This window comes from Salvelinus fontinalis, chromosome 2 (assembly GCF_029448725.1).
Source record: "Salvelinus fontinalis isolate EN_2023a chromosome 2, ASM2944872v1, whole genome shotgun sequence".
NCBI classification, from domain to species: domain Eukaryota; kingdom Metazoa; phylum Chordata; class Actinopteri; order Salmoniformes; family Salmonidae; genus Salvelinus; species Salvelinus fontinalis.
The window spans coordinates 24,796,145-24,823,500 of NC_074666.1; the positions used below are offsets into that span (position 1 = coordinate 24,796,145).

A 27,356-nucleotide genomic window follows, 5' to 3' on the forward strand; every position below is an offset into this window, starting at 1 on the left:
TGACATTTCCACATGGCAAGAGGACAGCTTTCCACCAAAAGACGATTTCTCCCAAGAAAGGATCCTTTGCCCAAGATACTGATGGAAGAACAGCTCAAGGTAGGACATTTTTATTATGATAAATCGTGTTTCTGTCGAAACATTTTAGTGGCTTAGGACGCCATGTTTTTTGACGTAGCTTCGCTTGGCGCAAACTGTATTGAAAAGTAAGGATAAATTAAAAAATGTAATAACGCAATTGTATTAAGAATTAAATTGTCTATCAATCCCTGTCCACCCTATATTTTTTAGTCACGTTTATGAGTATTTATGTATAAGAGTAGATCACTGTCTAAGTGGCGCAAGGACGTTTTCTTTACCAGCTTGTCTACATTTCACATTGTCTAACCATGATTTTGGTGGCTAAATATAAACATTTTCGATCAAACTGTATATGCATGTTGTAATGTGATGTTACAGGAGTGTCATCGGAAGAATTCTGAGAAGGTTAGTGAAAAAATTAATATCTTTTGGCGATGTTGACTTTTATCGCTCACTTTGGCTAGAATCAATGCTGGGCTGCTAATTGCTATGTGCTAAGCTAATATAACGATTTATTGTGTTTTCGCTGTAAGACACTTAGAAAATCTGAAATATTGTCTGTATTCACAGGATCTGTGTCTTTCGATTCGTGTATGCTGTGTATTTTTACGAAATGTTTGATGATTAGTAGTTAGGTAAACACGTTGCTCATTGTAATTATTCTAGTCCATTTGTGATGGTGGGTGCAATTGTAAACTATGCCATCTACCTGAAATATGCACTTTTTTCTAACAAAACCTATCCCATACCATAAATATGTTATCAGACTGTCATCTAATGAGTTTTTTTGTTGGTTAGGGGCTATAAATATCTTAGTTTAGCCGAATTGGTGATGGCTACTGGTGTTGGTGGACAAATAAAAGATGGTGGAATATGCTAATGTGTTTTTAGGTAATAGATGTACATCTTTACATATTGTGTCTTCCCTGTAAAACATTTTAAAAATCGGAAATGTTGACTGGATTCATAAGATCTGTGTCTTTCATTAGCTGTATTGGACTTTAATGTGTGAAAGTTAAATATTTTAAAAAAATATTTTTTTTGAATTTCGCGGCACTGGTTTTTCAGTGGGGGGGGGGGGGGAGTGCCGCTAGCGGCACGCTGATCCTAGACAGGTTAACTCGGACACCAGCCATCTTCAGCTCGGGCAAATACCTGCCAGTCTGCAGGCGCGATATCAACCCAGAGAATATAGGACTGCTTTTTCTCTACCACATCACCGGATTCCTGACGCAAGCTCTGGACAATTACACCGGATCATCGTCGCTAGCTAGCTGCAACCAGGTGGCTACTACTGGCTAATACCTCTGTCCCGAAACAAGCACCAGTTAGCCTTGAGCTAGCCTCGAGCTAGGCCCATCTGCCGGCTAGCCGAAGAGGCCTACCAGCGAATTATTGGGCTACAATACCTCTTTTGCCAATTGGACTGGACCCTTTATTGCCGACACGGAGCCCCGCCGATCCATCACGACTGGTCTGCCGACGTAATTGTCCGAGGTGGTTTCAACAGGCTTTTCCATTGCGACGTTTCTGAATACCCATCTGCTAATTATTAGCTGTCTTATCTGCTGCTATCTAAATAAATATACCGGACAATTTAATTTTTTTTTATTTTTTTTTCCCTGGGTCACTATATCTATTTTGCCAATTGGATCGATCCCCTCTACCACACGGAACCCCACTAATCTACCGACGGAAACGAACGAGGTGACAAAAAATAAAAAAATAAAATAAAATAAAAACAGACCTCCATCCTATGTTATCTTGCTACCGATAGCCAGCTACCCGGCCAGCTGTCTGGATCGCCGTGCCCCCAACCAACCTCTACTCACTGGACCCTTATGATCACTCGATTAAGCATGCCTCTCCTTAATGTAAATATGCCTTGTCCATTGCTGTTCTGGTTAGTGTTTATTGGCTTATTTCACTGTAGAGCCTCTAGCCCTGCTCACTATATATCCAACCTCTCAGTTCCACCACCCACATATGCGATGACATCACCTGGTTTCAATGATGTTTCTAGAGACTATATCTCTCTCATCATCACCCATTACCTAGATTTACCTCCACTGTATTCACATCCTACCATACGTTTGTCTGTACATTATTCCTTGATGCTATTTTATCGCCCCCAGAAACTTCCTTTTACTCTCTGTTCTAGACGTTCCAAACGACCAATTCTCATAGCTTTTAGCCGTACCCTTATCCTACTCCTCCTCTGTTCCTCTGGTGATGTAGAGGTGAATCCAGGCCCTGCAGCACCTAGCTCCACTCCTATTCCCCAGGCGCTCTCTTTTGATGACTTCTGTAACCGTAATAGCCTTGGTTTCATGCATGTTAACATTAGAAGCCTCCTCCCTAAGTTTGTTTTGTTCACTGCTTTAGCACACTCTGCCAACCCAGATGTTTTAGCCGTGTCTGAATCCTGGCTTAGGAAGACCACCAAAAATTCTGACATTTTCATCCCTAACTACAAGATTTTCAGACAAGATAGAACGGCCAAAGGGGGCGGTGTTGCAATCTACTGCAAGGATTGCCTGCAGAGTTCTGTTTTACTATCCAGGTCTGTTCCGAAACAATTTGAACTCCTACTTTTAAAAATCCACCTCTCTAAAAACAAGTCTCTCACTGTTGCCGCCTGCTATAGACCACCCTCTGCCCCCAGCTGTGCTCTGGACACCATATGTGAACTGATTGCCCCCCATCTATCTTCAGAGCTTGTGCTGCTAGGCGACCTAAATTGGAACATGCTTAACACCCCAGCCATCCTACAATCTAAGCTTGATGCCCTCAATCTCACACAAATTATCAATGAACCTACCAGGTATCACCCCAATTCCGTAAACACGGGTACCCTCATAGACATCATCCTAACCAACTTGCCCTCCAAATACACCTCTGCTGTTTTCAACCAAGATCTCAGCGATCACTGCCTCATTGCCTGTATCCGTAATGGGTCAGCGATCAAACGACCTCCACTCATCACTGTCAAACGTTCCCTGAAACACTTCAGCGAGCAGGCCTTTCTAATCGACCTGGCCGAGGTATCCTGGAAGGATATTGATCTCATCCCGTCAGTAGAGGATGCCTGGATATTTTTAAAAAATGCCTTCCTCACCATCTTGAATAAGCATGCCCCATTCAAGAAATTTAGAACCAGGAACAGATATAGCCCTTGGTTCTCTCCTGACCTGACTGCCCTTAACCAACAGAAAAACATCCTATGGCGTTCTGCATTAGCATCGAACAGCCCCCGTGATATGCAACTTTTCAGGGAAGCTAGAAACCAGTATACACAGGCAGTTAGAAAAGCCAAGGCTAGCTTTTTCAAGCAGAAATTTGCTTCCTGCAACACAAACTCAAAAAAGTTCTGGGACACTGTAAAGTCCATGGAGAATAAGAACACCTCCTCCCAGCTTCCAACTGCACTGAAGATAGGAAATACTGTCACCACCGACAAATCCATTATAATTGAGAATTTCAATAAGCATTTTTCTACGGCTTGCCATGCTTTCCACCTGGCTACCCCTACCCCGGTCAACAGCACTGCCCTCCCCTCTGCTACTCGCCCAAGCCTTCCCCATTTCTCTTTCTCCCAAATACAGTCAGCTGATGTTCTGAAAGAGCTGCAAAATCTGGACCCTTACAAATCAGCCGGGCTAGATAATCTGGACCCTTTCTTTCTAAAACTATCTGCTGAAATTGTTGCCACCCCTATTACCAGCCTTTTCAACCTCTCTTTCGTGTCGTCTGAGATTCCCAAAGATTGGAAAGCAGCTGCGGTTATCCCCCTCTTCAAAGGGGAGACACTCTAGACCCAAACTGCTACAGACCTATATCTATCCTACCCTGCCTTTCTAAGGTCTTCGAAAGCCAAGTCAACAAACAGATTACCGACCATCTCGAATCCCACCATACCTTCTCCGCTATGCAATCTGGTTTCAGAGCTGGTCATGGGTGCACCTCAGCCACGCTCAAGGTCATAAACGATATCTTAACCGCTATCGATAGGAAACAGTACTGTGCAGCCATATTCATTGACCTGGCCAAGGCTTTTGACTCTGTCAATCACCACATCCTCATCGGCAGACTCGACAGCCTTGGTTTCTCTAATGATTACCTCGCCTGGTTCACCAACTACTTCTCTGATCGAGTTCAGTGTGTCAAATCGGAGGGTCTGTTGTCCGGACCTCTGGCAGTCTCTATGGGGGTGCCACAGGGTTCAATTCTTGGACCGACTCTCTTCTCTGTATACATCAATGATGTCGCTCTTGCTGCTGGTGAGTCTCTGATCCACCTCTACGCAGACGACACTATTCTGTATACTTCTGGCCCTTCTCTTGACACTGTGTTAACAACCCTCCAGGCGAGCTTCAATGCCATACAACTCTCCTTCCGTGGCCTCCAATTGCTCTTAAATACAAGTAAAACTAAATGCATGCTCTTCAACCGATCGCTGCCTGCACCTGCCCGCCTGTCCAGCATCACTACTCTGGAAGGCTCTGACTTAGAATATGTGGACAACTACAAATACCTAGGTGTCTGGTTAGACTGTAAACTCTCCTTCCAGACTCACATCAAGCATCTCCAATCCAAAGTTAAATCTAGAATCGGCTTCCTATTCCGCAACAAAGCATCCTTCACTCATGCTGCCAAACATACCCTTGTAAAACTGACCATCCTACCAATCCTCGACTTCGGTGATGTCATTTACAAAATAGCCTCCAAAACCCTACTCAATAAATTGGATGCAGTCTATCACAGTGCCATCCGTTTTGTCACCAAAGCCCCATATACTACCCACCACTGCGACCTGTACGCTCTCGTTGGCTGGCCCTCGCTTCACACTCGTCGCCAAACCCACTGGCTCCAGGTCATCTACAAGACCCTGCTAGGTAAAGTCCCCCCTTATCTCAGCTCGCTGGTCACCATAGCAACGCCCACCCGTAGCACGCGCTCCAGCAGGTATATCTCTCTGGTCACCCCCAAAACCAATTATTCCTTTGGCCGCCTCTCCTTCCAGTTCTCTGCTGCCAATGACTGGAACGAACTACAAAAATCTCTGAAACTGGAAACACTTATCTCCCTCACTAGCTTTAAGCACCAGCTGTCAGAGCAGCTCATAGATTACTGCACCTGTACATAGCCCATCTATAATTTAGCCCAAACAACTACCTCTTTACCTACTGTATTTTTTTTTTTTGCTCCTTTGCAACCCATTATTTCTATCTCTACTTTGCACCTTCTTCCACTGCAAACCAACCATTCCAGTGTTATTTTTTTTACTTGCTATATTGTATTTACTTCGCCACCATGGCCTTTTTATATTTTATTTATTTATTTATATAATATTTTGTTTGCCTTCACCTCCCTTATCTCACCTCACTTGCTCATATTGTATATAGACTTATTTTCACTGTATTATTGACTGTATGTTTGTTTTACTCCATGTGTAACTATGTGTTGTTGTATGTGTCGAACTGCTTTGCTTTATCTTGGCCAGGTCGCAATTGTAAATGAGAACGTGTTCTCAATTTGCCTACCTGGTTAAATAAAGGTGAAATAAATAAAAATAAATAAATAAAAACTGTGAATCGCTGTGTCCCCAGTCACCCCAACCACTCACTGGACCCATATGTTCACTTGGCTACGCATGCCTCTCTCTAATATCAATATGCCTCGTCCGTTACCGTCCTGGTTAGTGATTACTGTCTTATTTCACTGTAGAGCCTCTAGCCCTGCTCAATATGCCTTAACCAACCATGTTGTGCCACCTCCTACATATGCGACGACATCACCTGGTTTAAACGTCTCTAGAGACTATATCTCTCTCATCATTACTCAATGCCTAAGTTTACCTCCAATGTACGCACATCCTACCTTACCTTTGTCTGTACACTATGCCTTGAATCTATGCTATCGTGCCCAGAAACCTGCTCCTTTTACTCTCTGTTCCGAACGTGCTAGACGGCCAGTTTAGCCGTACCCTTATCCTACTTCACTTCTGTTCCTCTGGTGATGTAGAGGTTAATCCAGGTCCTGCAGTGCCTAGCTCCACTCCCACTCCCCAGGTGCCCTCAATTGTTGACTTCTGTAACCGTAAAAACCTTGGTTTCATGCATGTTAACATTAGAAGCCTACTCCTTAAGTTTGTTTTACTCACTGCTTTACCACACTCTGCTAACCTAGATGTGTTAGCCGTGTCAGAATCCTGGCTTGGAAAACCACCAAAAACCCTGAAATCTCCAACGCTAACTATAACATTTTCCACCAAGATAGAACTGCCAAAGGGGGCGGTGTTGCAATCTACTGCAAAGATAGCCTGCAGAGTTCTGTATTACTATCTAAGTCTGTACCCAAACAATTCGAGCTTCTACTTCTAAAAATTCACCTTTCCAGAAACAAGTCTCTCACTGTTGCCACTTGCTATAGACCTCCCTCTGCCCCCAGCTGTACCCTCGATACCATATGTGAATTGATTGCCCCCATCTATCTTCTGAGCTCGTGCTACTAGGTGACCTAAACTGGGACATGCTTAACACCCCGGCCATCCTACAATCCAAGCTTGATGCCCTCAATCTCACACAAATTATCAATGAAGCTACCAGGTACAACTCCAAATCCGTAAACACGGGCACCCTCATCGATGTCATCCTAACTAACTCACCCTCCAAATACACCTCTGCTGTTTTCAATCAAGACCTCAGAGATCACTGCCTCATTGCCTGCATCCGTAATGGGTCTGCGACCAAACGCCCACCCCTCATCACTGTCAAACGCTCCCTAAACACTTCTGCGAGCAGGCCTTTCTAATCGACCTGGCCGGGGTATCCTGGAATGACATTGACCTCATCCCGTCAGTAGATGATGCCTGGCTATTCTTTAAAAGTGCCTTCCTCACCATCTTAAATAAGCATGCCCCATTCAAAAAATGTAGAACTAGGAATAGATATAGTCCTTGGTTCACTCCAGACCTGTCTGCCCTTGACAACCACAAAAGCATCCTGTGGCATTCTGCATTAGCATCGAACAGCCCCCTTGATATGCAACTTTTCAGGGAAGTTAGTAACAAATATACACAGGCAGCTAGGACAGCTAAGGCTAGCTTTTTCAAACAGAAATTTGCATCCTGTAGTACTAACTCAAAAAAGTTCTGGGACACTGAAAATTCCATGGAGAATAAGAGCACCTCCTCCCAGCTGCCCACTGCTCTGAGGCTAGGAAACACTGTCACCACTGATAAATCCACTATAATTGAGAATTTCAATAAACATTTCTCTACAGCTGGCCATGCTTTCCATCTGGCTACCCCTACCCCGGTCAACTGCCCGGCACCCTCCACAGCAACCCGCCAAAGCCCCCACCATTTCTCCTTCACCCAAATCCAGATAGCTGATGTTCTGAAAGAGCTGCAAAATCTGGACCCCTACAAATCAGCCGGGCTAGACAATATGGACCCACTCTTTCTAAAATGATCTACCGAAATTGTTGCAACCCCTATTACTAGCCTGTTCAACCTCTCTTTCGTATCGTCTGAGGTTCCCAAAGATTGGAAAGCTGCCGCGGTCATCCCCCTCTTCAAAGGGGGTGACACTCTAGACCCAAACTGCTACAGACCTATATCTATCCTACCCTGTCTTTCTAATGTCTTCGAAAGCCAAGTTAACAAACAGATTGCCGACCATTTTGAATCCCACCGTACCTTCTCCGCTATGCAATCTGGTTTCAGAGCTGGTCATGGGTGCACCTCAGCCACGTTCAAGGTCCTAAACGACATCATAACCGCCATCGATAAGAGACATTACTGTGCAGCCGTATTCATCGACCTGGCCAAGGCTTTTGACACTGTCAATCACCACATTCTTACTGGCAGACTCGACAGCCTTGGTTTCTCAAATGATTGCCTCCCCTGGTTTACCAACTACTTCTCTGGTAGAGTTCAGTGTGTCAAATCGGAGGGCCTGTTGTCCGGGCCTCTGGCAGTCTCTATGGGGGTGCCACAGGGTTCAATCCCCGGGCCGACTCTCTTCTCTGTATACATCAATGATGTTGCTCTTGCTGCTGGTGATTCTCTGATCCACCTCTATGCAGACAACACCATTCTGTATACTTCTGGCCCCTCTTTGGACACTGTGTTAACTAACCCCCAGACGAGCTTCAATGCCATACAACTCTCCTTCCGTGGCCTCCAACTGCTCTTAAACGCAAATAAAACTAAATGTATGCTATTCAACCGATCACTGCCCGCACCTGCACGCCCGTCCAGCATCACTACTCTGGACGGCTCTGACTTAGAATACGTGGACAACTACAAATACCTAGGTGTCTGGTTAGACTGTAAACTCTCCTTCCAGACTCACATTAAGCATCTCCAATCCAAAATAACATCTAGAATTTTGCTTCCTATATCGCAACAAAGCATCCTTCACTCATGCTGGCAAACATACCCTCGTAAAACTGACCATCCTACTGATCCTCGACTTCGGTGATGTCCTCTATAAAATTGCCTCCAACACTCTACTCAACAAACTGGATGCAGTCTATCACAGTGCCATCCGTTTTGTCACCAAAGCCCCATATACTACCCACCATTGCGACCTGTACGCTCTCGTTGATTGGCCCTCGCTTCATACTCGTCGCCAAACCCACTGGCTACAGATTATCTACACGTCTCTGCTAGGTAAAGCCCCACCTTATCTCAGCTCACTTCTCACCATAGCAGCACCCACTCGTAGCACGCGCTCCAGCAGGTATATCTCACTGGTCACCCCCAAAGCCATTTCCTCCTTTGGTCATCTTTCCTTCCAGTTCTCTGCTGCCAATGACTGGAACGAACTGCAAAAATCTCTGAAGCTGGAGACTCATATCTCCCTCACTAGCTTTAATATTAAGCACCAGCTGTCAGAGCAGCTCACAGATCACTGCACCTGTACATAGCCCATCTGTAAACAGCCCATCTATCTACCTACCTCATCCCCATACTGTATTTATTAATTTATTTATTTATCTTGCTCCTTTGCACCCCAGTATCTCTACTTGCACATTCATCTTCTGCACATCTACCATTCCAGTGTTTTAATTGCTATATTGTAATTTCTTCACCACCATGGCCTATTTATTGCCTCAACTCCTGTATCTTACCTCATTTGCACTCAAAGTATATCAACTTTTTGTTTTCTTTTTGTTCTACTGTATTATTGACTATGTTTTGTTTATTCCATGTGTAACTCTGTGTTGTTGTATGTGTCGAATTGCTATGCTTTATCTTGGCCAGGTCACAGTTGCAAATGAGAACTTGTTCTCAACTAGCCTACCTGGTTAAATAAAAGGTTAAATAAAAAAATAAAAATCTATGTGTGGAAGATATACAAACGTAATGTTAGTCCAGTCATACATTCACTATGGCACATGGTTCTTTACAGTTTAATTAATGTTTGTTATAGGTTGTTGACAATTATGCTTTCCAGCTCTCATGGAGTAAGCTTGTTCAAGTCCAATAAAATAGCACCCTCTATTGATCAACATAACACATTGTTTTCTGTATGGACTGAATTGATGATGCGTATCAAATATATTGTAATGACCCGGTATTGTGTTCTGTGTTTGTGGGTGTGTTATGGTTCTCATGGCTACTAGCAGGGGTTAAATATGTCAGGGCAGATGGAAAGGTTGGGGGGGTATGATGGGTAATACCGCGGGATTTGGAAATGCATAAATAGGGATTACTGTCTCATTGTTCTCTCTCTTCTGTTCGTGCCTTGATCTGTTCCTATGAGAGTGACTCTTGACCCGACAGGGTAACATTGTGTACGTTCGGCATTTAGCGGCGTGGGTTGTGGCCGGAACAATAGCCCAGTTTATGAATAAACCTGTGTTCTGACCTGCACACCTAGAGTCCGTCTCTTTTCCCTTTATGACCCAGCCGGGTCATTACAATATGCCCAGGATGATATAATGCTGAATTTATCATCGTCCATAGCTAGATTTCCATACAATTGGCGACAGATTATTATGCGAATATTCTAAAGTCCGCATGAACAAAACATGTGCATTTTCACACCAGAGACGTATTTCCATCATATGGACTTGTTGCGGATACAAGTCTGTGCGTGATGACATAACTTTTGTGGTTAAATTCCCACGTACTGAATAAAAAATACAAGTTAAATGGGTTTCCGTTGCATTTTAAACTCTACTGATGTTTTTGTCACAAAATAATGTTGCGTTACGTAGCCAATGTGCCCATTCTGGTATTGGCACGTGCGCTCTAGCCAAAACGGTGATATTATTATGGACAAAAGAGGGATATTATTTTATTTGTCAAATGTTAGTCAATCATTGATATCACCAGAATAAGACCGTCGACATTTATTGGAAAGGAGCGTCAAGCACATACCGTGCATTTTCACCACCCTGTGAAGTTCATTATCATGTATTTCATATGTAGCCTAATAAAGTGCATGCTTTCCCGACGAGCAGTAGTGGGAGGACCACACACCATATCATTGCGTGAATCACAAGTTTACTTCGATATGATGGTTATTTTATGAATATTTTCGCATAAAGTCGTTTCCACCGACATTGCTCGCATAGTTAATTTTACCGGCACAAAAGATCCACCATGTCTAGGTTATTTTGTTTCGTGGAAATTGTGAAAGTTCACCGACAAAATGTTCTGTTTCCATCAGGCCTGTTATGACATTTCCTATCCGACGTACCTTACTCACATAAAACGTTTGGATGGAAACCCGGTTCATGTTCGAGATATGTCGAGACGGGTGTACTGGCCAATCAGTTAACCTACAGCCAACAAACTAGAAACTCTTGTGAGAGGACTTGTGTTGACAGAGAAGAAACACCTGCTGCAAATGTTCAAATTAGGGGTGAATTTCAATAGTCCTCTTTTCCTCAATCTGCATTGATTTTTAACTGCTGGTAAGAAGTGACAGCTAGACTATTGAGATCTACACCCTGTTCATGAATTAAGTCTTGTTAGAAAGGGCAGGTGCTGATTGGTTTGGGGGAGTGTATAGTAACTTGGTAAATCAGTATAAGAAGGGAATGAGCTGTTCAGCAAAGCAACTTGAAATAATCAAACATGAAGAGTTTTGTTGCAAAGTATATCAGTGTCCATGCTGTGATTTTGGGACTGCTGCTACCTCAGGTAAAAATACAATTAATCAGTGGGCTCCACTAATTTGAGCAGTGTAACAATACAGATCATGTAGTAGATAGAAATCTGAGACTTGATTTTACTTCCTGTTTTAAATATACTACGTTATGAAGTGTGTCTGCTATTATTGACACAGTAGTAGTGACCTTATTTTGCATGTGTTCTTCTAGGCAATCCCATGCAATGTGACGGGAGTGTGGCGAAATGAGCTGGGCTCTGTGCTTGATATTGAGGCGGTCGGTTCTGAGCTCCGAGGCCTTTATCAGAGTGCAGTGGAGACTGCTCCAGGAGTCACGGGTCCAGAACAACAGGCCAAGTTACTGGGTGTGACTAGTAATCGGGGTCTGCGAACCTCTGTGGCTTTCTCTGTGTTATGGGAGGCAGGTGTGTAAACCCTGGAATGTGTTTAGCAAGGCATTTTATTTTATTTCACCTTTATTTAACCAGGTAGGCTAGTTGAGAACAAGTTCTCATTTGCAACTGCGACCTGGCCAAGAGGAAGCAAAGCAGTTTGACACATACAACAACATGGAATAAACAAACATACAGTAGAAAAAGTCTATATACAGCATGTGCAAATGAGGTAGGTTAAGGGAGGTAAGGCAATAAATAGGCCATGATGGCAAAGTAATTACAATATAGCAAATTAAGACTAATGGTAGAGATACTGGGGTGCAAAGGAGCAAGATAAATGCAGCATAATGTTGTGCAACGTTAGGAAATATATTTTGCACCACTTCTATCTCCAACCTTCCACAATGTGGCCCTAGTCTCAATCTGAATGACCTTGACTGTAACAATGGCTGTGATGCAATTGCATCATATTGCCTGTCCCCCCCAGGTTCCTGTAGCGCTTGGGTTGGTCAGTGTTTCCAACTGCCTGATGGGAAGCGAGTGCTGAAGACCCTGTGGATGCTGCGCTCTGTGGCTTCATGCCCTGCAGACAACTGGAAGAGTACCAGGTAGGCTACAGCTCCTCACTACTTAGCGTGGGGTGGGGGGGTTACTGTAGAACACAATTGCCCTTCACTAAAAGCCTACTGACATGAGAGCTAATTCCTATATGGACATTGAGCATATTTGTTTTTGAGACTTTCTTTTTATCATTAGGATGGGAGAGGACACTTTCATCTTCATTGCCTGAAAGCAGAATGTACTGATCTGGCAATGTTGCATTTGGTTTGCTGCCCTCTACTGAATGTTCTTTGAACTCTCCATAGAAATAATCTGTTTTATACTCCCTGAGCTGATCTCTCATCCATGCCATAAACTATGAAACTTGTTCAATTCATGAATAAAAATGTGTTATTTACCTTGTCTTGCCTGACATAAATAAAAGTTTAAACTCAGATGGGGATATGTTTGTTTATTCTCCAACAAACGGTCTGTCAAATGAACATGGGTGGTACCAACGTGGGATAAACTATTGTTTCAGACATTACAGAGCACTGGTGCATTAGGCTTGGGTTTCTATGCCAAGGTAAAAAACCTATTGACCACGTTTACATGCGCACAAATTTCCTGTAATTTTCGGGGTACTCCTGTATTCTACTTGAGTTGACGCATATTAACATATCCCGTTTACATTGACCCGAAAAAGCTTGTATTGAGATTTTTGGCGGGGTGGGCTACTGTGGCATGTACAAATCTGATCCAGTTTGCTGTTTTTTGCAAATCGTGGGTGATTTTTGTGATAGTCAAACAAATCACTTCAAAAAGTAGGTTACCTGTGCAGGTCAATCCACCATAATTTATTTTGTTGATACTCTGTACTGGACCGTAGCTTGCTGGCTACCTTTACGCCAAATTTATAGAACTTTCTGCTTATTGAAATTTCGCTAGGCCATATTTCTGATATTAGTCAACTAGTTAAGCCTACATGTCCCTCCTGTCAACTTGTTGCCCCAGAAGACTGGTCTCACCAGAATGTCTTGCATTGATAATACATTAATCACCAGAAAAGGTGCCTGTTTCGTTTAGGCACCAGGGAGAAAACACAGTGGAACGATAGTCTTGAGCAAGATGTCATGTTGGTTTTAAGGAAATTAAAAATATCTTCTTGGGTGCATATTTTGTGGTTGATACTGTCTGCATAAGTGTCAACACATTTCACATGCATTTTCTCTGTGCTGAAAAAGATCTCCACTCCAGTTTCCATGACATCAATATTTGTGTATATTTACTGCAAGAGTTAATATATGCCGATGTAAGTCTACAGTCAGTGTCCATATTTCAGGTAGTCTTTTAACCCATATGAATTATGAGGAATATTCAGTTTATTCAGGGATACTTGTTAGTGGGATATCAAAGGTGTGTGTAAACGGCTTATCCTGAATAAGACCTTAAGCCGATATGAGCTATTAACTGGAAAACTGTCCGCATGCAATTGTGGTCAATGATTCCGGTCCTTACCCACAATAGGGGAGGTACACTATAAACATCTAACATGGTGACTCCTCTTCAGTCTTAGTATTTAAAAACTACATGCTAAAAATTAGTTTTGCAATAGGTGCACCAATGTGCCGCTGGATTATTTGTTAGTGTTGTACTTTCAGGCCCTTCTAACTTATCAATGAATTTTTATTTAATTGTATTCAATGTACTCAATGTATTCAATGCGACTGATAACTAAACATGTAACTTTTATTGACCTTCCAAAAATGTCAGGTGTTCTCATGTACAAACAAGCCCAGTTCTCACATCTCTGTGCTCACCACGCAAAGAGCAGGAAACGACTGAATGAGTTATGGTTGAGTATCATCAACTTTTTGCTTTTGCTTAGGACCCAAGCGCATGTTGACCGTGTCCCATTTCTGCAGCTGTAGTGTGATCACACTGGAGAAATGATCAAGGCCTGTGACTCTCATTGTCTAAAATATACATCATCGTAGCGGTGTTCTTAATAAGTGCTGCACCCCTGCTGGATGCACTGTCAGCCCCTGCAACAGTATATCTGAAGTAGTATGCTCCTCTCACTGGTGCGGTGAATTTACCTGTATCAGAGAAGAGACATCTCTATCTTTAATTCAACAATGTGGGTTACTGTGCTATACTTTCATGTGCTGTAATTGAAAGTCCAGTGCCTCTGAAGCTCATTGTGGTGGCTTTACATACTCATTTATAGGTCCTTATGAATATATGATATGCTGTGTAGATTATCCCACAGCAAGAAGATATGGCCTAATATTTTATAAAGATTTAAAACGATGCAGTACATTTGCTGTATAAGAAATACTCTTAACAATGGAAAGGGAATATACATATAAACGCGTCACATCCACATGGTTAGCAGATGTTAATGCAAGTGTAGAGAATTGCTTGTGCTTCTAGTTCTGACAATGCAGTAATATATAACAAGGAATCTAAAAAATTCACAACAGCTACATTACACACACAAATGTAAAGGGATGAAAAAGAATATGTACATATAAATATATGGATGAGCGATGGCCGTGCAGCATGGGCAAGATGCAGTAGCTGGTATAGAGCAGTATATACATAAACTCAGCAAAAAAAGAAATATCCCTTTTTCAGGACCCTGTCTTTCAAAGATAATTCATAAAAATCCAAATAACTTCACAGATCTTCATTGTAAAGGGTTTAAACACTGTTTCCCATGCTTGTTCAATGAACAGTAAACAATTAATGAACATGCACCTGTGAAACGGTCGTTAAGACACTAACAGCTTACAGACGGTAGGCAATTAAGGTCACAGTTATGAAAACCTAGGACACTAAAGAGGTCTTTCTACTGACTGAAAAACAAACAAAAAAGATGCCCAGGGTCCCTGCTCATCTGTGTGAACGTGCCTTAGGCATGCTGCAAGGAGGCATCAGGACTGCAGATGTGGCCAGGGCAATAAATTGCAATGTCCGTACTGTGAGACACCTAAGACAGGGCTACAGGGAGACAGGATGGAGAGATGATCGTCCTCGCAGTGGCAGACCACGTGTAACAACACCTGCACAGGATCGCTACATCCGAACATCACACCTGCGGGACAGGTAGAGGGTGGCAACAACATCTGCCCAAGTTACACCAGGAACGCACAATCCCTCCATCAGTGCTCAGACTGAGAGAGGCTGGACAGGGCTTGTAGGCCTATTGTAAGGCTGGTCCTCACCAGACATCACCGGCAACAACGTCGCCAATGGGCACAAACCCACTGTCTCTGGACCAGACATGACTGGCAAAAAGTGCTCTTATCTGACGAGTCGCAGCATTGTCTCACCAGGCGTGATGGTCGGATTCGCGTTAATCGTCGAAGGAATGAGCGTTACACCGAGGCCTGTACTCTGGAGCGGGATCGATTTGGAGGTGAAGGGTTCATCATGGTCTGGGGCGGTGTGTCACAGCATCATCGGACTGAGCTTGTTATCATTGCAGGCAATCTCAACGCTGTGCGTTACAGGTAAGACATCCTCCTCCCTCATGTGGTACGATTCCTGCAGGCTCATCCTGACATGACCCTCCGCATGACAATGCCACCAGCCATACTGCTCGTTCTTTGCGTGATTTCCTGCAAGACAGGAATGTCAGTGTTCTGCCATGGCCAGCGAAGAGCCTGGATCTCAATCCCATTGAGCACGTCTGGGACCTGTTGGAGCGTGGGGTAACATCTCACAGGAAGAACTGGCAAATCTGGTGCAGTCCATGAGGAGGAGATGCACTGCAGTACTAAATGAAGCTGGTGGTCACACCAGATACTGACTGTTACTTTTGATTTTGACCCCCCCCCTTTGTTCAGGGACACATTATTCCATTTATGTTAGTCACATGTCTGTGGAACTTGTTCAGTTTATGTCTCAGTTGTGGAATCTTGTGTTCATTCAAATATTTACTTATGTTAAGTTTGCTGAAAATAAACACAGTTGACAGTGAGAGGACATTTCTTTTTTTGCTGAGTTTATGAGATGAGTAATGTACAGTCGTGGCCAAAAGTTGATAATGACACAAATTTTAATTTTCACAAAGTTTGCTACTTCAGTGTCTTTAGATGTCTTTGTCAGATGTTACTATGGAATACTGAAGTATAATTACAAGCATTTCATAAGTGTCAAAGGCTTTTATTGACAATTACATGAAGTTGATACAAAGAGTCAATATTTGCAGTGTTGACCCTTCTTTTTCAAGACCTCTGCAATCCGCCCTGGCATGCCGTCAATTAACTTCTTGGCCACATCCTGACTGAAGGCAGCCCATTCTTGCATAATCAATGCTTGGAGTTTGTCAGAATTTGTGGGTTTTTGTTTGTCCACCCGTTTCTTGAGGATTGACCACAAGTTCTCAATGGGATTAAGGTTTGGTGAGTTTCCTGGCCATGGACCCAAAATATCGATGTTTTGTTCCCCAAGCCACTTAGTTATCACTTAGGACTTATGGCAAGGTGCTCCATCATGCTGGAAAAAGCATTTTTCATCACCAAACTGTTCCTGGATGGTTGGGAGAAGTTTCTCTCAGAGGATGTCTTGGTACCATTCTTTATTCATGGCTGTGTTCTTAGGCAAAATTGTGAGTGAGCCCACTCCATTGGCTGAGAAGTAACCCCACACATAAATGTTCTCAGGATGCTTTACTGTTGGCATGACACAGGACTGATGGTAGCGCTCACCTTGTCTTCTCCGGACAAGCTTTTTTCCGGATGCCCAAATCAATTGGAAAGGGGATTCATCAGAGACAATGACTTTACCCCAGTCCTCAGCAGTCCAATCCCTGTACCTTTTGCAGAATGTCAGCCTGTCCCTGATGTTTTTCCTGGAGAGAAGTGGCTTCTTTGATGCCCTTCTTGACACTAGGCCATCCTCCAAAAGTCTACGCCTCACTGTGCGTGCAGATGCACTCACACCTGCCTGCCTCTATTCCTGAGCAAGCTCTGTACTGGTGGTGCCCCGATCACGCAGCTGAGTCAACTTTAGGAGACGGTCCTGGCGCTTGCTGGACGTTTTGGGTGCCATGAAGCCTTCTTCACAACAATTGAACCGCTCTCCTTGAAGTTCTTGATGATCCGATAAATGGTTGATTTAGGTGCAATCTTACTGGCAGCAATATCCTTGCCTGTGAAGCCCTTTTTGTGCAAAGCAATGATGACGGCACGTGTTTCCTTGCAGGTAACCATGGATGACAGAGGAAGAACAATGATTCCAAGCACCACCCTCCTTTTGAAGCTTCCAGTCTGTCATTCGAACTCAATCAGCATGACAGAGTGATCTCCAGCCTTGTCCTCGTCAACACTCACACCTGTGTTAACAAGAAAGTCACTGACATGATGTCAGATGGTCCTTTTGTGGCAGGGCTGAAATGCAGTGGAAATGTTTTTGGGGGATTCAGTTCATTTGCTTGGCAAAGAGGGACTTTGCAATTAATTGCAATTCATCTGATCACTCTTCATAACATTCTGGAGTATAAGTAAATTGCCATCATACAAACTGAGGAAGCAGAATTTGTGAAAATGTATATTTATGTCATTCTCAAAACATTTGGCCACGACTGTGGGATATGTAAACATTATTAAAGTAGCGTTATTTAAAGTGACTAATGATAGGCATAGGCAAGATGCAGTAGATGGTAAAGAACAGTATATGCATATGAGATGAGTAATGTAGGATATGTAAACATTATTAAAGTGGCGTTATTTAAGGTGACTAGTGATATCTTTTAGTAAGTCCATTTATTAAAGTTGTCAGAGATTTGAGTCTGCATGTTGACAGCAGCCTCTCTATGTTAGTGATGGCTGTTTAACAGTCTGATGGCCTTGAGATCTCTTGGTCCCAGCTTTGATGCACCTGTACTGACCTCGCCTTCTGGATAATAGCGGGGTGAACAGGCAGTGGCTTGGGTGGTTGTTGTCCTTGATGATCTTTTTGGCCTTCCTGTGACATCGGGTGCTGTAGGTGTCCTGGAGGGGAGGTAGTTTAACCCCGGCGATGCGTTGTGCAGACCTCACTACCCTCTGGGGAGCCTTACGGTTGTGGCCGGAGCAGTTGCCGTACCAAGCGGTGATACAGCACGACAGGATGCTCTCGATTGTGCATCTGTAAAAGTTTGTGAGTGTTTTAGGTGACAAGCCAAATTTCTTCAGCCTCCTGAGGTTGAAGAGGCGCTGTTGCGCCTTCTTCACCACGGTGTCTGTGTGGGTGGAACATTTCAGTTTGTCCGTGATGTGCACACCGAGGAACTTAACTTTCACCTTCTCCACTACTGTCCTGTCGATGTGGATGGGGGGGTGCTCCCTCTGCTGTTTCCTGAAGTCCACGATCATCTCCTTTGTTTTGTTGACGTTGAGTGAGAGATTATTTTACTGATACCACACTCCGAGGGCCCTCACCTCCTCCCTGTAGGCCGTCTCGTCATTGTTGGTAATCAAGCCCACCACTGTAGTGTCGTCTGCAAACTTGATGATTGAGCTGGAGGCGTGCATGGCCACGCAGTCATGGGTGAAAAGGGAGTACAGGGGAGGGCTGAGAACGCACCCTTGTGGGGCACCAGTGTTGAGGATCAGCGGGGTGGATATGTTGTTTCCTACCTTCACCATCTGGGGGTGGCCCGTCAGAAAGTCCAGGACCCATTTGCACGGGTTTGGAGGGTATTATGGTATTAAATGCTGAGTTGTAGTTAATGAACAGCATTCTTACATAGGTATTCCTCTTGTCTAGATGGGATAGGGCAGTGTACAGTGTGATGACGATTGCATCGTCAGTGGACCTATTGGGGCGGTAAGCAAATTCGAGTGGCTCTATGGTATCAGGTAGGGTGGAGGTGATTTGCTCCTTGACTAGTCTCTCAAAGCACTTCATGATGACAGAAGTGAGTGCACCGGGGAAATAGTCATTTAGTTCAGTTACCTTAGCTTTCTTGGGAACAGGAACAATGGTGGCCATCTTGAAGCATGTGGAGACAACAGACTGGGATAGGGATTGATTGAATATGTCCGTAAACACACCAGCCAGCTGTCCTGCGCATGCTCTGAGGACACGGCTAGGGATGCCGTCTCGGCCGGCAGCCTTGCGAGGGTTAACACGTTTAAATGTTTTGCTCATGTTGGCCACGGAGAAGAAGAGCCCACAGACTTTGGTAGCAGGCCATGTCAGAGGCACTGTGTTGTCCTCAAAGCGAGCAAAGAAGTTGTTTAATTTGTTTGGGAGCAAGACGTCGATGTCCGCGACGGGGCTATTTTTCTTTTTGTAATCCGTGACTGACTGTAGACCCTGCCACATACGTCTCGTGTTTGAGCCATTGAAATGCGACTCTACTTTGTCTCTATGCTGACGCTTTGCTTGTTTGATTGCCTTGCGGAGGGAATTGCCACACTGTTTGTATTCGGTCATGTTTCCAGTCACCTTGCCATGATTAAAAGCGGTGGTTCGCACTTTCAGTTTTGCGTGAATGCTGCCATTAATCCACGGTTTCTGGTTAGGAAATGTTTTAATAGTCACAGTGGGTACAATATCTCTGATGCACTTGCTAATAAAGTCACTCACCGAGTCAGCATATACATCAATGTTGTTGTCTGAGGCTATCCGGAACATATCCCAGTGATCCACGTGATCTTAGCAATCCTGAAGCGTGGAATTCGATTGGTCAGACCAGCGTTGGAGAGAACTGAGCACGGGTGTTTCCTGTTTTAGTTTCTGTCTATGGGCTGGGAGCAACAAAATGGAGTCATGGTCAGATTTGCCGAAGGCAGTTCGGGGGAGAGCTTTGTATGCATCGTGGAAGTTGGAGAAGCAATGATCCAGAATACTAGCAGCCTGTGTCGCTCATTAGGTATGCTGATAGAATTTAGGAAGTCTCGTTCTCAGGTTAGCTTTGTTAAAATCCCAGCTACAATAAATGCAGCCTCAGGATGTATGGTTTCCAGTCTACATAGAGTCCAGTGAAGTTCTTTCAGGGCCGATGAAGTATCTGCTTGGGGGTGGGGGTATACATGGCTGTGACTATAATCAAAGAGAATTCTCTTGGAAGATAATAAGGTCGGCATTTGATTGTAAGGAATTCTAGGTCAGGTGAACAAAATGACTTAAGTTCCTGTATGTTATTGTGATTACACCATGAGTTGTTAATCATAAGGCAAACACCCCCGCCCTTCTCCTTACCAGAGAGATGTTTGTTTCTGTCGGCGCAGAAGGAATGAAGGAACCGGGTGGCTGTGCCGACTCTGACAACATATCCCGTGTGAGCCATGTTTCCGTGAAACAGAGATTGTTACAATCTCTGATGTCTCTCTGGAAGGCAACTCGTGCCCTAATTTTGTCCACCTTGTTATCTAGAGATTGGACATTGGCGAGTAATATGCTCGGGAGCGGCGGATGGTGTGCTCGCCTTCTGAGTCTAGGCCACTACGTCTGCCTCTCCTGTGGCGACCGCATTGTTTTGGGTTGGCCTCTGGGATTAGATCCCATGTCCAGGATGGAGGTCCGAACAAAGGAGCTGCTTGGGAAAGACGTATTCCTGGTCGTAATGTTGGTAAGTTGTCATTGCTTTTATATCCAATAGTTCTTCCCGACTGTATGTAATAACACTTGAGATTTCCTGGCCTAACAATGTAAGAAATAATACATAAAACAATACATAGAAAACAAATAACTGCATAGTTTCCTAAGGATCTGAAGCGAGGCGACCATCTCTGTCGGTGCCATTTCCGATGTTTACATGTACTCTCTTGGAGATCAGGTCATAATAGTACATAATAGTAAATGTCGTTGAGGAAGGGTCCAAAGTAGGCATCAATTCCTAAAGATGCAGAGAATGACACCTTTGGTGTGTCTGTGAACACAATGTCATCACAAGGTAAAAACATTGTGGCACAAGTCATTATCGATGCACGGATTGTTACGCTACTGTAAAGTCAACAACTCAAAGCACTATATGTAATGATGGCTAATGTGTACACTTCTCCATACATGAACTTGCTTTCTTCAGCTCGTCAACCTCTCCTCTAAGCTCCACCGCCTCTGACTCCTGCTCTTGTAGCTGGATCTCAGTGTTGTTTGACCTGGTAATAAGGACCTCCAGTTCCCGGGCTTGAACTAAGGGAAAGATATCACACTTCCTCCCATGACAACATTACCAAATAACATCTGTGTAATCATGTATTGTTCTCTTTAGCAGTACCACAAACCTTTTTTTGTATGACAGAGGTCATTTTTGACTTAAATGTAAAATAGCACGTACCATAATGCTCCCTCCACAGTGCTACTACTTCAACTTTCTTCAGGTTATCCACCATAGCTCTCAGCTTCCCCACTTCTGCCCCCTGCTCCTCTAGCTGGATCTCAGTGTTGTTTGACTTGGCATTAAGGGCCTTCAGTTCCCGAGCTTGACCCAAAGGAAATATATCACAATTCATACACTAACTCCCAACGAGAACATTACCAAAAACCATGGTGTTGTTTTTGAGATTAATCCTTTAATTTGTTCTCTATAGCAGTAACATACTTTGTATTGTCACTGCCAGAGGAGATTGTAGACCTGTAAACAAGAGGGTCTGCACTGTGTGTACGTACCAAAATGCTCACTCCACAGTTGCACTACTTCTCTTTTCTGACGTGTTAGGTCCTTCTTCTGTTCCCCGGCCTCAGCCACAGTGCTGTTCAGCCTGACATCAAGGACCACTAGTTCCTGGGCTTGACCTGAAATCAGATAAATAGCCTTAAAAAATTGCTTCAAGTTCCCAGGTCAAATCCCTAATAATTTTAGTTATGATAGTTTTCTTTCCTTCATCCTCCCTCCACAGATTGAGTACTTCAATTGTCAGCTTCACCACCTTCATCTTCTGTTCCTCCAGTTGGATGTCGATAGCGTTTGACCTCATGGTGAGGGCCTCCAGTTCGTCTGATTGAACTTTATATAGGTTCCATTAGAAAGCAGCCACAGTGAGTGGAAAAATAAATTGGATGGCCTTGAGGCAGTTTAATAAATGTGGACCCCTGATACAATAATTTTTTTCAGACCACAACATCCTGACCTTTAATCAACCTATGTGTACAATGTAATGACTGTTGGCTATAATAAACAACATACTGTACCTTCACTCTCTCTTCAGCTCCTTCACCTCAGCTTTCAGCTCAGTCAAATCCACCCGCTGTTCTCCCACCTCTTTATACGGCAAAGAGAATATACATCTCACCATCAGTTCATGTCTTTAAGAATGTGAAATGTCAGAATAATAGTAGAGATAATGATTTATTTAAGCTTTATTTCTTTCATCACATTCCCAGTGGGTCAGAAGTTTAATTAGTATTTGGTAGCATTACCTTTAAATTGTTTAACTTGGGTCAAAAGTTTCGGGTAGCCTTCCACAGTTTGGGTGATTTTTGGCCAATTTCTCCTGACAGAGCTGGCGTAACTGAGTCAGGTTTGTAGGCCTCCTTGCTCGCGCATGCTTTTTCACTTCTGCCCACACATTTTCTATAGGATTGAGGTCAGGGCTTTGTGATGGCCACTCCAATACCTTGATTTTGCTGTCCTTAAGCCATTTTGCCACAACTTTGGAAGTATGCTTGGGGTCATTGTCTATTTGGAAGACCCATTTGCGACCAAGCTTTAACTTCCTGACTGATGTCTTGAGATGTTGCTTCAATATATCCACATAATTTTCCATCCTCATGATGCCATCTATTTTGTTGAGTACCAGTACCTCCTGCAGCAAAGCACCCCCACAACATGATGCTGCCACCCCCGTAATTCACAGTTGGGATGGTGTTCTTTGGCTTGCAAGCGTCCCCCTTTTTCCTCCAAAAATAGCGATGGTCATTATGGCCAAGCAGTTCTATTTTTGTTTCATCAGACCAGAGGACATTTCTACCAAAAAGTATGATTTGTCCCTATGTGCAGTTGCAAACCTTAGCCTGGCTTTTTTATGGTGGTTTTGGAGCAGTGGCTTTTTCCTTGTTGAGTGGCCTTTCAGGTTATGTCGATATAGGACTCGTTTTACTGCTGATATAGATACTTTTGTACCTGTTTCCATCCAGCATCTTCACAAGGTCCTTTGCTGTTGTTCTGGGATTGATTTGAACTTTTTGCACCAAAGTATTTATCTCTAGGAGACAGAAGGTGTCTCCTTCCTGAGTGGTATGACGGCTGCGTTGTCCCATGGTGTTTATACTTGCGAACTATTGTTTGTACAGATGAAAGTGGTACCTTCAGGTGTTTGGAAATTGCTCCCAAGGATGAACCAGACTTGTGGAGTTCTCCAATTTGTTTTCTACGGTCTTGGCTGATTTCTTTTGATTTTCCCATGATGTCAAGCGAAGAGGCACTGAGTTTGAAGGTAGGCCTTGAAATACATCCACAGGTACACCTGCAATTGACTCAAATGATGTCACTTAGCCTATCAGAAGCTTCTAAAGCGATGACATCATTTTCTGGAATTTTCTAAGCTGTTTAACCTGTCTAGGATCAGCGTGGCGCTAGCGGCACACCCCCCCCCCCCCACTGAAAAACCAGTGCCGCGAAATTCAAAAAAAATATTTTTTTAAAATATTTAACTTTCACACATTAAAGTCCAATACAGCTAATGAAAGACACAGATCTTGTGAATCCAGTCAACATTTCCGATTTTTAAAATGTTTTACAGGGAAGACACAATATGTAAAGATGTACATCTATTACCTAAAAACACATTAGCATAATCCACCATCTTTTATTTGTCCACCAACACCAGTAGCCATCACCAATTCGGCTAAACTAAGATATTTATAGCCCCTAACCAACAAAAAAACTCATTAGATGACAGTCTGATAACATATTTATGGTATGGGATAGGTTTTGTTAGAAAAAAGTGCATATTTCAGGTAGATGGCATAGTTTACAATTGCACCCACCATCACAAATGGACTAGAATAATTACAATGAGCAACGTGTTTACCTAACTACTAATCATCAAACATTTCGTAAAAATACACAGCATACACGAATCGAAAGACACAGATCCTGTGAATACAGACAATATTTCAGATTTTCTAAGTGTCTTACAGCGAAAACACAATAAATCGTTATATTAGCTTAGCACATAGCAATTAGCAGCCCAGCATTGATTCTAGCCAAAGTGAGCGATAAAAGTCAACATCGCCAAAAGATATTAATTTTTTCACTAACCTTCTCAGAATTCTTCCGATGACACTCCTGTAACATCACATTACAACATGCATATACAGTTTGATCGAAAATGTTTATATTTAGCCACCAAAATCATGGTTAGACAATGTGAAATGTAGCTCAGCTGGTCAGAAAATGTCCTTGCGCCACTTAGACAGTGATCTACTCTTATACATAAATACTCATAAACGTGACTAAAAAATATAGGGTGGACAGGGATTGATAGACAATTTAATTCTTAATACAATTGCGTTATTACATTTTTTAATTTATCCTTACTTTTCAATACAGTTTGCGCCAAGCGAAGCTACGTCAAAAAACATGGCGTCCTAAGCCACTAAAATGTTTCGACAGAAACACGATTTATCATCATAAAAATGTCCTACCTTGAGCTGTTCTTCCATCAGTATCTTGGGCAAAGGATCCTTTCTTGGGAGAAATCGTCTTTTGGTGGAAAGCTGTCCTCTTGCCATGTGGAAATGTCAACTGCGTTCGGGATGAACTGAAAAGCGTGCCCAACTTTTCACATCGTTGCAAAAATAAATGTCCCAAAATCGCACTAAACGGATATAAATTGCTATAAAACGCTTTAAATTAACTACTTTATGATGTTTGTAACTCCTATAACGAGTGAAAAGATGACCGGAGAAATATAACAGGCTAAACTAACGCTTGGAACAGGAGAGGGTCGGTGTCTTCCACGCGCGTTACGCAGCAAGAAAAGACTTGCTAGCTAAAGGTTTTTTTCATTTGTAGGGCCTGTGAACGCGCAATCGACCCCGTTGGAATCGTCATCACGTAAAGGCATCCAGGGGAAGACGTAAGAAGTGTCCGTATAGTCATAGCAACGACAGTGCCCTTTTAACTGACTTCAGAAAAGTGGCCAACATTTCTCAAATCTGACTCCATGTCAGGGAAATTGCTGTAGAATGGGCTCTGTTCCACTTAGAGACAAAATTTCAACTCCTATAGAAACTATAGACTGTTTTCTATCCAATAATAATAATAATATGCATATTGTACGATCAAGGATTTTGTGGGAAGCCGTTTAAAAAATTAGCCAAATTAGCATAAATAGTCTAAACAGCGCCCCCATCCCCAACAGGTTATTAATAAAGGCACTGTCAACTTAGTGCATGTAAACTTCTGACCCAATGGAATTGTGATACAGTGAATTATAAGTGAAATAGTCTGTCTGTAAACAACTGTTGGAAAAATTACTTGTGTCATGCACAAAGTAGATGTCCTAACCGACTTACCAAAACTATAGTTTGTTAACAAGACATTTGTGGAGTGGTTGAAAAACGAGTTTTAATGACTCCAACATAAGTGTATGTAAACTTCCGACTTCAGCTGTATTTGGACTGAAAATATAATTATTGATTGAGTTTGTGATGTAAGCTTTTACATTTTGCTGCACTGTATTTTCTCTATTTTCTTTGTACATTACCTTCAGTCACCTTCTTAATTTCATTGATCTCTCTCTCATTGGCCATTATCTATGTTTCCAAGGCTGAAATGTACCACAAAAAAAATGTAAGTGCATTATAAAATTCAGTCAATTTCCAAATGGAATGGTGTTGCTCTACAATAGACTGGACATGAACATGGCAGTTGCAGGATCAAACAATGGATAATGATGAATTACAACAGCATTATTGTTGATAATAGAAATAATACCGGAGTTGCCTAAGTTCCTTAGTGTACTTCTTCTGAGCTTGCAGCTTCATCTGTGCAATGCTCAGTTTAATTTTTAAATCAACCATGCTGGTGCTGTGCTCCTGTAGCATTCTCTCGCCCATCTGGAACTTTGCCTCCATTGCCTTCAGCTCAGAGTGGGTGATGCTCAGCCTCACTGCCTGCTCTACCATCATGGTCTTCTGACTCTCCAACTGACTCTAACTAGCTCTCAGTCTAGCTCCCAGGGCTGTCACTTGTGACCTAGCGGCTGTCAACTCCATTTTGAGCTCCACCGCCACAGCCCCTATTTTCTTCACTCCAGCTCTCAGCTCAGTCCAGATGTCAGCTTGGCTGGTTGTCTGTTTGTCAGAAGCACCAGCTTCATTTATTCTTGTCTCATCTTCACTGACCGTTATCTGTGTCTGTGCTCCACATAGAGAGATCACCAACACCATGCAGCCACACTATAACAGCCCTCATCTTCAGCTATACTTCAATGCAATTAGCTTCGAGTGGCTAGTGATACTGATTGCCCTCCTCATATACACATCCTCTAGTTAAACATTGATTGTACTTTTTCTCTCAAGGGTAAAACTGGGGATAGTTGATCATGGTAAAGGTACTTGAGGGGATGTCTGTGAGAATTACGAAGCTGCTACTTTGGCTCTGACTAAATATAACAGTGCCACTGTGCTGAACTCTCTGGTGCACAATTCCCACACAGGAAAAATACAAAACACATTTACAGTAAATGGTACACTGGCATAGTATGATAAAAGACAGCAATATAGCTATTATGTAGCCGTCATTCAAGGGATAACGATAAAGGAATAATCTGGGGAATTACCATGTACAAAGTGGAAGAGACACTTACACTGTACTTACCAATTGAATCAATGGTATTTTTCCAGAAAAACAAGAGTAAAAAATATTGTACTTTGCCATTTAACAGACACTCTTATCCAGAGCAACTTAAAGTTAGCGCATTCCTTTTAAGGTAGCTAAGAGAGACAACTGCAAATCACAGTCATATTAATTCTTATGGCTGCAATCCCGTTAACGGGATGATATGACAACAGCCAGTGAAAATATGTATTTATTTATTTTTAAGCTGCATTGTTGGTTAGGGGCTCGTAAGTAAGCATTTCAAGGCAACTTTTTTGTGTTGCTTTTAAGTCTTTTAATTTTTAAAATCTTGTTAATAACACTTTATTCTCGCTAGCTATTTGTGTAGGTAGCTAACAAGTAAACAAAATTGTTATATTCGGCGCATGTGACTAATACAATTTTATTTTATTTTATTAATCAAGATTCTCTTTGAATAAG

The 27,356-nt window shown here is 42.9% G+C and overlaps 1 protein-coding gene across 1 annotated transcript; it reads left to right on the forward strand.

Moving 5' to 3' along the window:
• Positions 1-11,139: 11,139 nt before the first annotated feature.
• On the forward strand, positions 11,140-12,603 carry LOC129868709 (avidin-related protein 3-like). Its single transcript, XM_055942898.1, has 4 exons — positions 11,140-11,245; positions 11,425-11,638; positions 12,096-12,216; positions 12,365-12,603. The coding sequence occupies exons 1-4, from the start codon at positions 11,180-11,182 to the stop codon at positions 12,396-12,398; spliced, it is 435 nt and encodes a 144-aa protein (XP_055798873.1). The 5' UTR covers positions 11,140-11,179; the 3' UTR covers positions 12,399-12,603.
• The last annotated feature ends 14,753 nt before the right edge of the window (positions 12,604-27,356 follow it).

What these genes read in the sequence shown, in the direction of transcription:
- LOC129868709 (XM_055942898.1), top strand. Translation starts at nt 11,180, where the DNA reads ATGAAGAGTTTTGTTGCAAAGTATATCAGTGTCCATGCTGTGATTTTG. An exon ending in CTCTGTGTTATGGGAGGCAG is followed by an intron (nt 11,639 to 12,095) that starts GTGTGTAAACCC and finishes TGTCCCCCCCAG; the next exon opens with GTTCCTGTAGCGCTTGGGTT. An exon ending in GACAACTGGAAGAGTACCAG is followed by an intron (nt 12,217 to 12,364) that starts GTAGGCTACAGC and finishes TTTTATCATTAG; the next exon opens with GATGGGAGAGGACACTTTCA.